A 13,623-nucleotide genomic window follows, 5' to 3' on the forward strand; every position below is an offset into this window, starting at 1 on the left:
TCCTCTAGAAGGTTTCAAATAAAAAAAAGAAAATATTCTAAATATCTGATAGAAAGATGGATAATTAAAAAGTGATGTAACAAAGCAATAGACTATTTTGGAACCATAGATATTATGCTTATAATAAATGTTTACTAGCATAGATAAAGGCTTAAAAAAGAATTTTAAAAGCATGATATCAAATTATATAGACTTTTGGTACTTGCATTATAGTAAACAGGATATCAAGGGACTCCCTTGTATTGCAAAAAAGTAAATCCTGTATAACATATACTTTAAAAAGCATCTCAGGACTCACAGTAAATAGGAAAAATTTCTGAGTCTGTTCCCTGACTCCCAAAAAGGGGAAAAGAAATCATGAACTAGCTGTGGAGTAAGCAAAGTGAGAACCAGAGTTCCTTGTGGGCCACTTCCCCAAGCATTTTAATTGTGTGGTCAGGATGGCAAGCCTTGGACTGCTATAAAGATGAGGGAGCTAAACCTGAGCCTCTCACATTAAGCTGAGACCCTCAAAGTAAGCTCAAGAGAGTAAGGGTTAGTGGTTCTCTCCGGCCTTTGGCAGAAGCAGAAACAAAAATTTTTAATATAAAATTATCCCCAACTTCCACTGACAGGATTCTCAAAATTAAAGAGCAAGCAAAAATTAGTTTCTATGAAAAATCACAAATACATATGGAAGTGAGATAGTATGAGTGACAGAGAACAACAAATAATACACTTAAATTATAAGAATTTCAGATATTAGGAATGTCAGATACGGAATACATATGAGCTATGTATGAAATGTTTTGAATAAAAGATAAAAATCTCAGAGCTAAACAAGTAGCAGAGATTATTAGAGAGATCCAGGGGTGGTGAAAATAAAACATATATGAATACAAAATAAAAGAACTTCAACTCTGAACTCATTCAATATTTCTGGAAAGGTAGATTCTGAAGGTCTTGTGTCATTTTATGACACAAAACTGAAAATACTGGTATTATCAAGTAGGAGTCTTATGATCCAAATGTATCAATCTTGAATACACCCTTCCATGGAAAGGTGTTTGATATTTAGCCAATCACAGAAATCATGGATAAGTAGGCAAGTCAAAATAAAGAATTGCCATGTTTTCTAATACACCAACCACCAGCACCCCACCCCTGTGTGTGTGTGTGTGTGTGTGTGTGTGTGTGTGTGTGTGTATATTGGGGTGGGAGATTTGAATTTTTGGAATGGCTGATTCAAAGCCATGATGAGAAATCTAACAGCACATGAGAGCGTAGAGAAGATTTTTAATATGCAGATTGGCATATCAGGCATTTCTCTTCACATGAGTGTTAAGCTCATGTATATGAACCTATTGTACAGAAAAGTATACATAAAAAGATGAGGAAACTCTTAAATAGAACCGCTCTTACCACCTATTCAGTTCCAACAGAAAGAACATAGAGACTGATTATTACTAATTATTAAAATGATTTAAAAGTTGTCAGAAAATACCCATAAATAATTATATAAATGTTTTCATAAGGAAATATAATTCTGTATATAGACCTATATTAACCACATCATAATCACTACAAATATTTAAAGTACCATCGTTTCCTGGCCTCTATGTTTTAACTATGATGGTTTCTGTGACTACATGTGTATGGGGGAGTATTGGGGAGGGAGGGGTTGTTTGACTCTTTTCCTGTGTGTGCTTGTCTCTGGAGCAGCATGTAAATTTTAACCGCAGGGGGAAAAAAATAGATCACACGGCCTACAAGCCAAGGCACCACGAACACCTTGGCATTGTGTTTTAAGGTGAATTTACTGCAACAATGAGATTTTAAGGTTAGGTCAAACCTTGGATCCAAGACAAGCTATCTGAGAATGCTGTGTTTATTTTTTATATTATTTTTGAAGTGTCTGAATCAACATGGTACAAAGAAAGGTCAGTTGGTTACAACCTGATACTTTATTGCTTGACACCACAAAACCCCTGCCCTCACACCTCCGGGATCAGGGTAAGCAGAAGAAAGAGCCAAGCTCTTCAAGTTGCCAGGTAAGAATCTTTCTGGTGGCTAGTCCAGGAAAGCATGGCCTCCAGTGTCCCTCCTGTGGATGATCAGGGACCAAACTAGTTGACTCAAGTGTGTCCACATGCATTGGGGCTTCTCTGTGTCCCTGCCAGGCTGCCCACAATTCTAAAGTCAGGAGGTCTAGGGTTAGGGCATTGCAAACTGTTTTACCAGAATGGTAAGTAAATGCCCTGGAGTCTTTGCTTACTCTCTCCTGAGTGCCTGGCTTCCCAACTTAGACTAGAGGTACTTTATTCTTCTCCATGAAATATCAAGAAATTAAAAATCAGCACAAGATATGACTGTTTCTCCAAGTAGTTTCAACATGTCTTCAAAATGGATCTGGAGAAAAAAAAAGGAAAAGTCTGTACAGACCCAAGTAAACCACTTTCTAAACTGATTAGAGAATTTAAAAAAATACGGATTTTGCACCTATGGGGAAAGGAATAAGAAGATAGTGTGATCATTTAGTCAGAGAGTGCAGCTAAAATGTAACCTTGAATCTGATGTGATATGATGTAATATGATGTGTGTGGTGGGGGGCAGTCTGGGGAAGAAGCCACAACATAATCACAGAAATAGTCCCAAAAAGGACATTTATTCCCACCCATTTCATGGTTCTCATAGTGCCTATTAAAAAAGGTAACAAGTACTATGATCAGAAGAAGCTCAGCCCGACGTTCATGTGCACAGTTTGGCAAGCAGGGCATGGGCTGATTTTACTCCCTATTTCTGCCCTCTATTGGGAGCCCTCGTGCAAGGCATGTCGTAGCCTTGTTTGGACAGTTTCTTTGTGTCAGGGAATGGAGATGCCACAGTGACCAACCAAGATAAATGCCCACAAGGGAGGGTACCTAAGGAGGAAGTCAGATGTCAAATGAACCTCACTGCTGCAACTCTTATGAAAGTGAAAGTGCAGGATGCTATGGACTATAAGCAATGGGAGTTAACTTAGTCTAAAGAGCCAAAAAATAGGCAATGTCAATACCAGCAAACTATGTAGCCAACTTGACACTTGAGACATGGAGTTCCTTTCCACTATCTAGGACACTGTTGTCATCCTGAGAGACAACCCAGATCTGAGGTGACCTTCCAATCTCACCAAGCTTGACTTCTCACAAATGGTGTCTCCTAACCAGGACTACATAGTCATTTACCTCATTATGAAACCATTCAGAAAAGGGTACCAAGAATTCATCCTCCCCAGTGAAGAGGCAGGTGTATCATTGAGGTCATAAGTCAAGCAGTTTACTGACTAGAGGTGCTCAGCAGCTGATATGCCCAGCCTCCTGGAAGGTCTAGATCCAGGTCAGCCCTCTCTTCTGAGGTGCACAAGCCTATTCTTTTTAATAAGACAGAATTCCAGCAGGAACTTCTCATCGAGCTTCAGAGGCATGGCTTGAGATTTTTGGCAACTTACAAAGTTTGTCTGCCTGACTTTCTCTGCAGCTCCGGCTCCTGTATGAGTGCAATCCTGTGGCCTACATCATTGAGCAGGCGGGAGGCTTGGCAACCACAGGCACCCAGCCTGTGCTAGATGTGAAGCCTGAGGCCATTCACCAACGAGTGCCCCTAATTCTGGGGTCCCCGGATGATGTGCAGGAATATCTCACCTGTATACAAAAACACCAGGCAGGCAGGTAGTGAGTCAGAACATGCAAACCCTATTCATTTTGTCTCGTACCTTGTGTGTTAAGGACCCTAAATGAATGATAAGCAGAAACAGTAGTGAGGAGTGACAAAAGGACCATCCACCCAATCACAAGCAGAAAAGCAGCAGCAAATCACTCATGACAAGTCTAAAGGCCAGATGCAACTTTGTGGCCAGTGTAAATGGCTAAAAATAAAAATCCACATGTGAAAAGAACAATTTTGATTTGTCTTTTGTCATGAACAGTGGCAAAAAGAGTTGTAATTCTAAGTCTGTCAGTTCAAGTAATCAGTAGCTATCTACTTAGGTCAAAAAGTATAGAGATCAGTTATGAATTTGTCTGCTTGACTTAAAATTTGAACTTAGTGTCTTATACTGTAGTGATTGATTTTCTTTCTTAAAATAAGTATGTGTACTGAATATATGCATACTTTATGTATATATTTAAATGGCTCCCTTAATTTCTTAGCAGAGTTCTTGCATTATTTTGAATAAGTTCAAGTTAGAAATCTCATGGCTTTTAAATTCTAAAATTGGATATTGAACTTTTGGGGGGAGCAATAAGTTGGATGACTGGTAAAAGTTGAAATGGAAAAATGAGGTTACCTACTGAGAAAGCAACAACATACTAAGCAAAGTTAATATTTAAAATTAACACCTACTTTTCTCAACCTATTGACTTTGTATTTTTGTTTTGGGGAGAAATATTTTAATCAATCCTAGGGCTTAACCAGAGTGCACTGGTTGAATGACTCTTCATTTGTCCATATTATGTCAAATTTGGGATAAAGTGGTATATGCATCAAAAAATCTCAGCTTGTTTTAACAAGACTTGAGATAGATATAGATATAGATATAGATATAGATATAGATATAGATATAGAAACTTTGAGGTCAAAAATTGTTAATGAAGTATTGGTAAATCAAATCCAGAAGTATTTAAAACAAAGATACATCAGGATAATGTCAAGTTTAATTTAGAAAATCAAGAATGATTCACATTAGAGAATTTTTTGTAAAATGGTGGCATAGGTAAACACAACTCACTTCCTTGCATGACAGCATCAAAATTACAACTAAGCTACAAACCAATGGTTATTCAGAACTGGCACAAATTGAGCTGTAAAGAAGTACCACAACTGTGGAATTAAAGAAGAAACCATATCAAGACTGGTAGGAGGGGCAGAGATACAGAACAGGCTGCTCCCACAACCACACATGACAAATAAAAAATGGAAGAGGTATTTCTGGAGTGAGGGGTCTCGGCCCCACACCAGGCCCCCCAGCTAAGGGTTCCAGTGCCAGAAAAATAAGTCTCTATAATGTCTAGCTGTAAAAACCGGTGAGGATTGAGGCTGTGAAAGACAGAGGCTTCTGGAGTCACAGGCAGTTCCTCTTACAGAGCCCATGTATGGACTTACTCAGACTCACTCCCTCTGAGCTTTAGCACTGAGGCAGCAGCCTGAAAGGCGCTTGAGGCATACAGGGAGGAGCTGAAGTGTCTGTTATCAAGAAGAGACCTGTGGGACAGCTTTCTCTAAGACAGAAGTGCTAGCAGAGGCCATTGTTCCTTTTCTGAGTCCTCCCTTGCACAGAGCCACAGAGCCAGCAGGTAGGCACCATAGCTGAGACTCCATCAACCTGAATGACACAGTTTGCCCCACCCCAGTGATTCCCTGAGGATCTTCCCCACCCATCTTTTGGGGCCAATAAAGCTGTTTTCAGTGGCTTTTCTATATGAAAGTCTTATCTTGCCTCATCTTCAGATTTTCCTAAATTCTCTCAAACAATCGATATCTGGCTAAATGTCCACCAGATGGGGTAAATCCCTCGGTGACTCTGGTCTCTCAGAGAGATACCAATAACTCTAAGTGGCCACAAGCCCAGCACTAGCAGCAGTTGGCCTTGGTTTACAGTGTGGCCTCACTTATGTACTTCCAGGCCTAGCACAAGTAGCAGCCAACTGCAGATCACTCTGTAGTCTATGCCAGGGGCTCACAAGTATTGGCTGACCTTGGTGTACACCTCCCTGGTGGACTCAGAGCCTGCAGATCTCATGAACAGCTGCATGGACACATCCCTGCACAGACCATGTCAGAGTACTACCATCCAACTACTTCTACAAGCAACACACTAAAAGAACAGACTCAGTGGGCACCAAAGCCCTGCTGAAATAAATTCTGCTCTGTGGAGTGGCCCCTGTGTAGCTGATCTTCCATGGTGGTCAGAAGTTGGTGGTAAGTGGTCACAGATAGTCCTTGCAGCTGATTGGCCTGGGTAAATTCCTCCCATTGACCTGTCAACATCAATCAAAGATCAACTACAAGAGGAGTGTGTATACAGCTCACATAATGAGCACACCTCAAGTACCCAGGTTGGATAATAGGGGAGACTGTGCCACTGGGTCCTACAAGACACCTACTACATTAGGCTACACTACCATGCTAAGGAGTTGTAGTAGGTCTATAAAATACATAGAAACAAACATAGGAAGGCTGCAAAAATAAGGAGACAAAGAAACCTGGCTCAAATGAAAGAACAGAACAAAACTCCAGGAAAAAGAACTAAACAAAATGGAGACAAGCAATTTGTTAGATACAAAGTTCAAAATACTTGTTATAAAGATACTCAATGAACTGAAGAGAAGATGAACGCAGAGAGAACTTCAACAGCATTAAAAGGAACATGAAAACCATAGAAAATTAGTCAAAAATGAAAAATACATTAACTGAAATGAAGAACAATTTACAGGGAATCAACAGTAGATCAGATGAAGCCCAGAATCAAATCAGTGATTTGGAATATAAGAAAGTAAAAAAACACCCAATCAGAACAGTAAAAAGGAGAAAGTGTCCAAAAATAAGGATAGTGTAAGGAGCCTCCCAAATAACTTCAAGTGTACAAACATTCACGATATGGGAGTGCCAGAAGGATAAAAGGGAGCAAGAACTTGAAAACCTATTTGAAAAAATAATGACAGAAATCTTCCTTATCTTGGTGAAGGAAATAGACATACAAGTCCAGGAAATGCAGACAGTCCTAAACAAGATGAATCCAAAGAGGTCCACAAAAAGATACCTCATAATTTAAATGCCAAAGCTTAAAGACAAAGAGAGAATCTTAAAAGCAGCAAGAAAAATGTAGTTAGTTACCTACAAGGAGCTCCCATAAGACTTTCAGCTTATTTCTCAACAGAAACTTTGCAGGCCAGAAGAGATTGGTATGAAATATTCAAAGTGATGAAAAGTAAGGACCTACAACCAAGAATACTCTACCCAGCAAGGCTAACATGTAGAGTAAGGACAGATAAAGAGCTTCCTGGATAGGAAAAAGCTAAAGGAGTTTATCACCACCAAAGAAGTATTATATGAAATGTTAAAGGGTCTTTAAAAAGATAAAAAACTATGAATAATAAAATGACAATAAAAACATATCTATCAATAATTGAATCTAAAAACAAAATAAAGGAATAAAGGAACATGCAGAACAGTAACAGACTTATACATACAGAGAATATGTTGATGGTTGCCAGATGGGAGGGGGGCCAGAAGGAGGGACAAAAAATGTGTTGGGATTAAGAAGTATAAATTGGTTGATACAGAATAGTCATGGGGATGTAAAGTACAGCATAGAAAATATAGGAAGCAAAGAATATATATATATATACAAGACCCATGAGCATGGACAACTGTGTGGGGATTACTTGAGAGAGTGGGGAGGGTCTGGGTGGACAGGGTCAAAGGGGGAAAATTGGGACAACTGTAATAGCATAGATAATAAAATATAACTTAAATTTAAAAATGATTCACATTAGAAAATCCTTTAAAATAATGCATTAGGTTAAGGCAAAAGGCAGCACTGTGGAGGAGGGGAGATAGGAGAAGCTATGGGAGAAAGTAAGGCTCTCCTTTTCCAGTTGAGCTTTGGGCAGGGTGGTTCATAAAACTTAAAGGAGATTCCCACTTGATTCTAATTCAGGACTCAACATCGTTCTTCAGTCCACTATGGCTTGGCTGCAGTGACGGAGGTAGACAACTTTTAATACATAAGTAAAAAAATACATGAATCAAAAAAATTTTTATCTTCCCAAAAAGAAACAAAGAAATTTTTTTCCCAGCTCTGGCTGGTGTATGGTGTAGCTCAGTGGATTGAGCGCAGGCCTGTGAACCAAAGGGTCACTGGTTTGACTCCCTGTCAGGGCACACGCCTGGGTTGCAGGCCAGGTCCCTGGTGGGGGGTATACGAGAGGCAACCACACATTTATGTTTTTCTTCCTGTCCTTCTCCTTCCCTCCCTGTCTCTTTCTCAATGTAAAGAAATAAAATCTTTTGAAAAAGAATTTTTCATATGAAGAATTCTTATTCTTTTAAAAAAATGTTTTATTTATTTATTTTTTAGACAAAGGGGAGGGTGGGAGAAAGGGAGAAAAACATCAATGTGTGGTTGTTTCTCATGTACCCCCTACTGGGGACTGGACCCCCAACCCAGGCATGAGCCCAGAGAATCAAACTGGTGACCCTTTGGTTTGCAGAACCATGCCCAATCCACTGAGTCACACCAGCCAGGGCAACATTCTTTATTCTAATCAATGGGCTACTGATTAGATACTTTGTTAGACACTCCATTTGAAATATATATCTCAGAGATTCAAACTGAAATATTCACTTCAAAATCTCTTATGAATACCTTGATTTGCTGAGTTTACAGCACATAGTGTAAAGACTAGAGAGCCAGGAGGAGAAGGTTTTCTTGGAGCTGAGAGACAGAACTTTCAATCATGGTGTATGTTGCTTTGAAGAATGATAGTGGATGCTGAGGGAAGATCTATTCACCATTCATATGCATTCTTTTTCAAGCTGAGGCTCTGGGTTTCTTCACATCAAATTCCAGAACAGGGAAATAGGGAAGAGCATGGGACTCTCATTCCATTCTCAGAGGCTATGTATCAAAGATGTCAGGAAGATGAAGGCAACAGTGCCTGAGGGACTGGTGCTTCCATAGTCAGGGTCTAGAAAGACCAATGATTATGCTCCCTGTCCAAAGTGAGCTAAGAATCCTTTTTGTCTAGGTTTCTCATTTTCTCCTGACTGGCTTCCCAGTATGGAAAGAACCCATTGTTCTTTCCATTTTCAATCATTTCTCAAATGTACACTGTACAGGTATATATTCCCAGTTGGGGAAGGTGGGACTATTCACTGGTTTCCATTATATTTTGGGCAGATGGGCTTTAGCAAATGGAAAGCAGACTCATTCACACTTCAAAAAAGAAAAACCATATGATCATTTTAATAGATGCTTTTTAAAAATAAGAAGGAAACACGCTCTTTCAAATTAGTGGGAGAAGAATGTCTGGTGTATGAATAATTAGCTAGTCATTTGAGAAAAAATAAGATTATATCCCCAAAACATACAGCAAATGAATTCCAGAATTGAATATAAAGCATAAAAATATAAAGGTATTACAGAAATATAATGAGGACACTATGACCTTAAATTGGACCAAAAGACACTAAGTAAAAGGTATGTGGTTACACTAAAATAAAAATAACACTCCACAAAGTTAAAAGACAACTGATAGCTTAGATGGAAATATTTGTAACATATATAACAAAAAATGAATATCGACAATCATATATATTAAGAGGGAAAAGACAAACTATCTGTAGAGAAAGAAACTAAAGATATAAAACTGCAATTTGCAGAAAAGAAATCAGAGTCAATAAACATCTGAAAAGATGGTAGCCTCCTTGATGATTCACTTGAGTTAATTTTTGTGTGTGGTGTAAAATAGTGGTGAAGTTTCATTCTTTTTCATTTGGGCATCCAGTTTCCTTCTTTACTTAAAGTCAACTGATCATGAATGTTAATAATTTCTACACAGTAACTTCACAGCAACCTCTAGAATAGTGTCTGACTAAAGAACTGGGCACCATAGCCTACTCTGAAGTACAAACAAGGATAATGACCAAGCTATCATGGTAGGTGAAAGGGGCATTTTGCAAATAGATATGATGGAATGCCATCTTTGTAAAAAAATTTTAAAAACACACAACAAAACTACATGTGGTTTTTCTTGGTAAAGACAAATTAAAGAGGACTATTAATGTTCTGAATTAATAGTTATGGTTACTCCCCTGAGGAAGGGGAATGTTCTGGGGAGGTAGAGTACCAAAAGGGGTATTTGCTTTACTTCCAGTGCTTGACTCAAAACTATGACAATGTATTCATACATAACTCAGGTGTGTCATTTCATTTGGACAACAGATTTTATTGTGTGCCTATGGTTTGCCAGGTCCTTAGCACTGTTCTTAGTGCTGAGGATGGAGAGGTGAACAAAATAAAACTCCTTGATCTCTGTACAGATTCAGTGCTGATGTGTGCAGAGACACAATAAATAACACCAACAAATAAAATGAAATAGTATGTCAGATGGTATGAATACTATAGGGAAAAATAAATCAGGGGATGGGAGAACAGTGCCAGGGGAATTTGTTCTAATTTTAGTTAATGGAGAGGGTGACATTTCAGCCACTTTCAAATGGAGGGGATGAGCCTTGTACACACCTAGGGGAAAGCTTATAGGGAAGGGGACAGAAAACACCTACAAAGACAGTTTAAGTAAAATACTATTTCAAACATTAAAAAAGTACTGTATTCAAGTATTTAGGCATCCTTCCTCCATGATGTCACTCTCACCACCTCTCAGGAATGACCTGGCCTATATTCGATAGCTCAGAAAGTGAATGGGAAGAAGATAAATGAAGGTTCCCAGCAAGGAAATGTTGAACTCTACCAGAGACTGTGTTTTCTGGTCTATTCCTTAACAAAGGAGGTTCTCAGGCACAAGGTTTCTGTTGTGAAATGAAGCTCACCACCAGGCAGCTATCTTTTGAAAGTTAGACTGAAACCCAGGACAGTAGGATAACCATGTGACAAAGGCTCCCAAGACTTCCAGAGAGAATGATGGTGGTAAGGGAGGAAGTGCAGACTGGCATTACTACCTTCATACAGCTGAGCTCCAAAAATCCAAAAGAAGCCCAGGGGAATGAGCACAAAATCTCAGAGGCAGTGATCTCAGCAGAGGACTTATTGTCAGAGATCAGAACTTCAGTGTCCAAAAGAGCAGCAATATTCCCTGTTGCAAGGTAGGCCATCTTGGGTCACAAATACTTTTTGAGGAGCATATGTAATATTCAGTCTTATTTCCATTATTTTCTATGTTTCCTTCATATATTTATTACAATCTTTTCTCCTTCACAAAGAAAAACAGAAAACAATTCATGTCATCCCGTGAAAGAGGTACCAGAGAGTAAAGAACACATTAATTATCACCAAGTTAAAACAAAGAAGCAATGCATGTTTTAAGTGTGTGAGAATGTCTTTCTACAAGGTATTATTTCTGGTACTGACCCCAGCCATGCTAGACTTAGATGAGAGAGGACATGTGAGGAGGCAAAAGATTCCCAAACCTTCTTGTGTCTTTTTTCTATTTGGCACATTTCTAAATTCACTGCTCTAGTGATAACCAGGCTAAGCCATGCTGAATTCTCCTATCTCTTAGATTTCTCCCATCTTAGTTGATTCCCTTGTGGACTATAGCATTTTGTTGAGCTCAATGAATCCTAAGAAACTAAAAGAAAACTTGTGATAATAAAAGTTGGCCTCGATGCACGTAATGAGTGGCTGAAAACCATTTAAAGATGACAGATTTCTTGTCCTGCATGGATGTTCACCAAGTCTAACTTGTCCAACTGGCCTTGACTGGATGAGTCCTGTTGTGCCCTCTGGGTTGCTGAGTAGAACGTGAGGCCAGCTGTACAGAAATAGGTACATTACTAACCCAGGGCTGACATTCCATATTACCACAAACTCATATGCTTAATTATGAGAGTCTAGAGGCTAGAATTCCAAACCAGAGTGTCTGCTGGGCAATATTCCCTCTGAGGGCTGCCGGGCCTGAGTCTATTGTTGCCTCTTCCAGCCTCTGATATTAAATTTATGTTTCAGATAAGACTTTCATGTAATTTAACTTTTTTCATCTTTATTCAATTTATGCTCATTGGCTTATTTTAAAAATATGATTGGCGTAGCTTGGAACTTTTCACAAGTTTAAGTTAATACCATGTGTTTGAAAGTTATAGGAACTTCTAATATGTGTTTAATTATTTAGACATCATTTAGTTTGAAACTATACCCAAGTTTAAACATGTCTTTAAAAATTACAAAAACTTATTATGTGTTTAATCATTTAGAAATCTGAGATGTCTTCACACTTTCTCTTGTTCATATCAGCACCTAGGCAATTTCTCAGTCTGAGTCTGGATTCCAGGATTTCACGGACAGCACCTGAGCTGGCCTGTTATGGTGAAGCAGGATGACAGTCACCAAGAAATCCCTTCTAGTGGATTTTTCAAAGACAAAATGTAAAAGTTTATATCTTTCAAAGATGGTCACAACCATATATTCCATGTCACGTGCTGTTAAGTGACCTCACCTTTTCCAATCAGGTAATGTCCTCTCAGCCCCCTTTCCAAGAACCTGGGCCCTCCAGTGACATCCTCCAAATATGACACAGCAGCAGAGACTTCACTTGGGACTGAGACAAAGTCATAAGATGCCCTGTAGGTCCTCACTGGGCACACTGTCTCTAGGTACACTCTTCTCAGAATGCATCTTCATGCTGTGAGATCCCTAGCCAGGGAGAGGCCCATGTAGGTACTGTGGTCAGCAGCCCAGGCTGAATGCCCAGGTCACACCAGCATCTAGGAGAGTCACGTGAATGAGTTTGCTTGCATATGAGCCCAGTCAAACTTGCAGATTGCAGCACCCATTAGAGACTTTCAGTGGAAAACCACATAGGTAAGCCCAGTTAGGAAACGGGAAAGACTGTTTTTTCAAGTTGGTACATTTCTAGATGTTTGTTTTACAGTAAGAGATAAGCAGTACAGTTTTTACCCTGCACTCTCCAGTGGTTCCCCTGTGAACTGCAATCCCACATGTGGACCCAGCCTCATCTTCCTCACCTCAGCTCACTCACTTCCTACTTTCTCTAAATTCGGTTTCTCTTTTCTCAAGGATTCTGACCATAAGTCTGCTCAGAGACTCACCTTTTTATTCTGTCTGATTGACTGGCTCCTCTAGGTTCACATCAGATTTCTCTTCCTCCTGGTGTTCCCAGGACCTCCCTCTCCCTAGTTACACCTGCTCCTATTTGAGGTTGGGAATGTCTCTTCCACAAGGCAATGACTGGGACACAGTTGGGAGTTACATCAATCCAGATGTTTTAACATAGGTCCCAATCAGCAAAAAGGATTCAGTTCAAAAGCCCTCAAATTTTTTTTGTGAGCACACTTGTTTAGTACTATCACAGAACCTGTAGACTTTCACTCTAAACACATTTGTCATTTCATTTAAAAAGGTTATAAATTGAAGGACTTATGAGGGAAGCCCGCAGTAAGGGTCCAGCTGGGCACATGGTCCAGCACAGATATACCTGAACAGTGGCTGCTGGAGGTCTTGGAGGCTAAGACCCCAGCTGTCCTCTACTTCATGTCCTCATAAGGAATTATGGGATCCATTAAATAAATACTTCCATCTATTTATTTTTCTCTGAGTGGCAACATAAGAACTTTAAACACAAAGACAACAAATGGAACTATATACTTCTTTAGACTGTAGGAAATAGGAAATTTTTCAAAGTAAATCCTGGCTCTGATTTGGGTGGCTCAGTGGGTTGGGTATCATTCCAAAAACCAGGGAGTTGCCGGTTTGATTCCTGGTTGAGGCATGTGTCAGGTTGGGGGTGTGTGGGAAGCAAACAATTTTTCCTCCTCTCTTTTTCCCTCCTTTCCCCCTCTCTAAAAAGAAAGAAATAAAAATAAATAAATAAATAGATTTAGGAATGAGGTAGCTAGAAGGAAATCAGG

At 39.4% G+C, this 13,623-nt stretch overlaps 1 protein-coding gene across 1 annotated transcript in view; it reads left to right on the forward strand.

Moving 5' to 3' along the window:
• The window catches only part of FBP2 (fructose-bisphosphatase 2), a 59,871-nt gene extending 55,976 nt beyond the window's left edge, over positions 1 to 3,895 (forward strand). The window contains exon 7 of the mRNA XM_053656431.1: positions 3,496 to 3,895. Coding sequence (XP_053512406.1) covers positions 3,496 to 3,690 — 195 coding nt within the window. The 3' untranslated portion in view covers positions 3,691 to 3,895. The remainder of the gene's footprint in view (positions 1 to 3,495) is intronic.
• The last annotated feature ends 9,728 nt before the right edge of the window (positions 3,896 to 13,623 follow it).

Source organism: Artibeus jamaicensis, unplaced genomic scaffold, assembly GCF_021234435.1.
Source record: "Artibeus jamaicensis isolate MK-2021 breed Jamaican fruit bat unplaced genomic scaffold, CSHL_Jam_final scaffold_1964, whole genome shotgun sequence".
In the NCBI taxonomy this organism is placed as follows: Eukaryota; Metazoa; Chordata; class Mammalia; order Chiroptera; family Phyllostomidae; genus Artibeus; species Artibeus jamaicensis.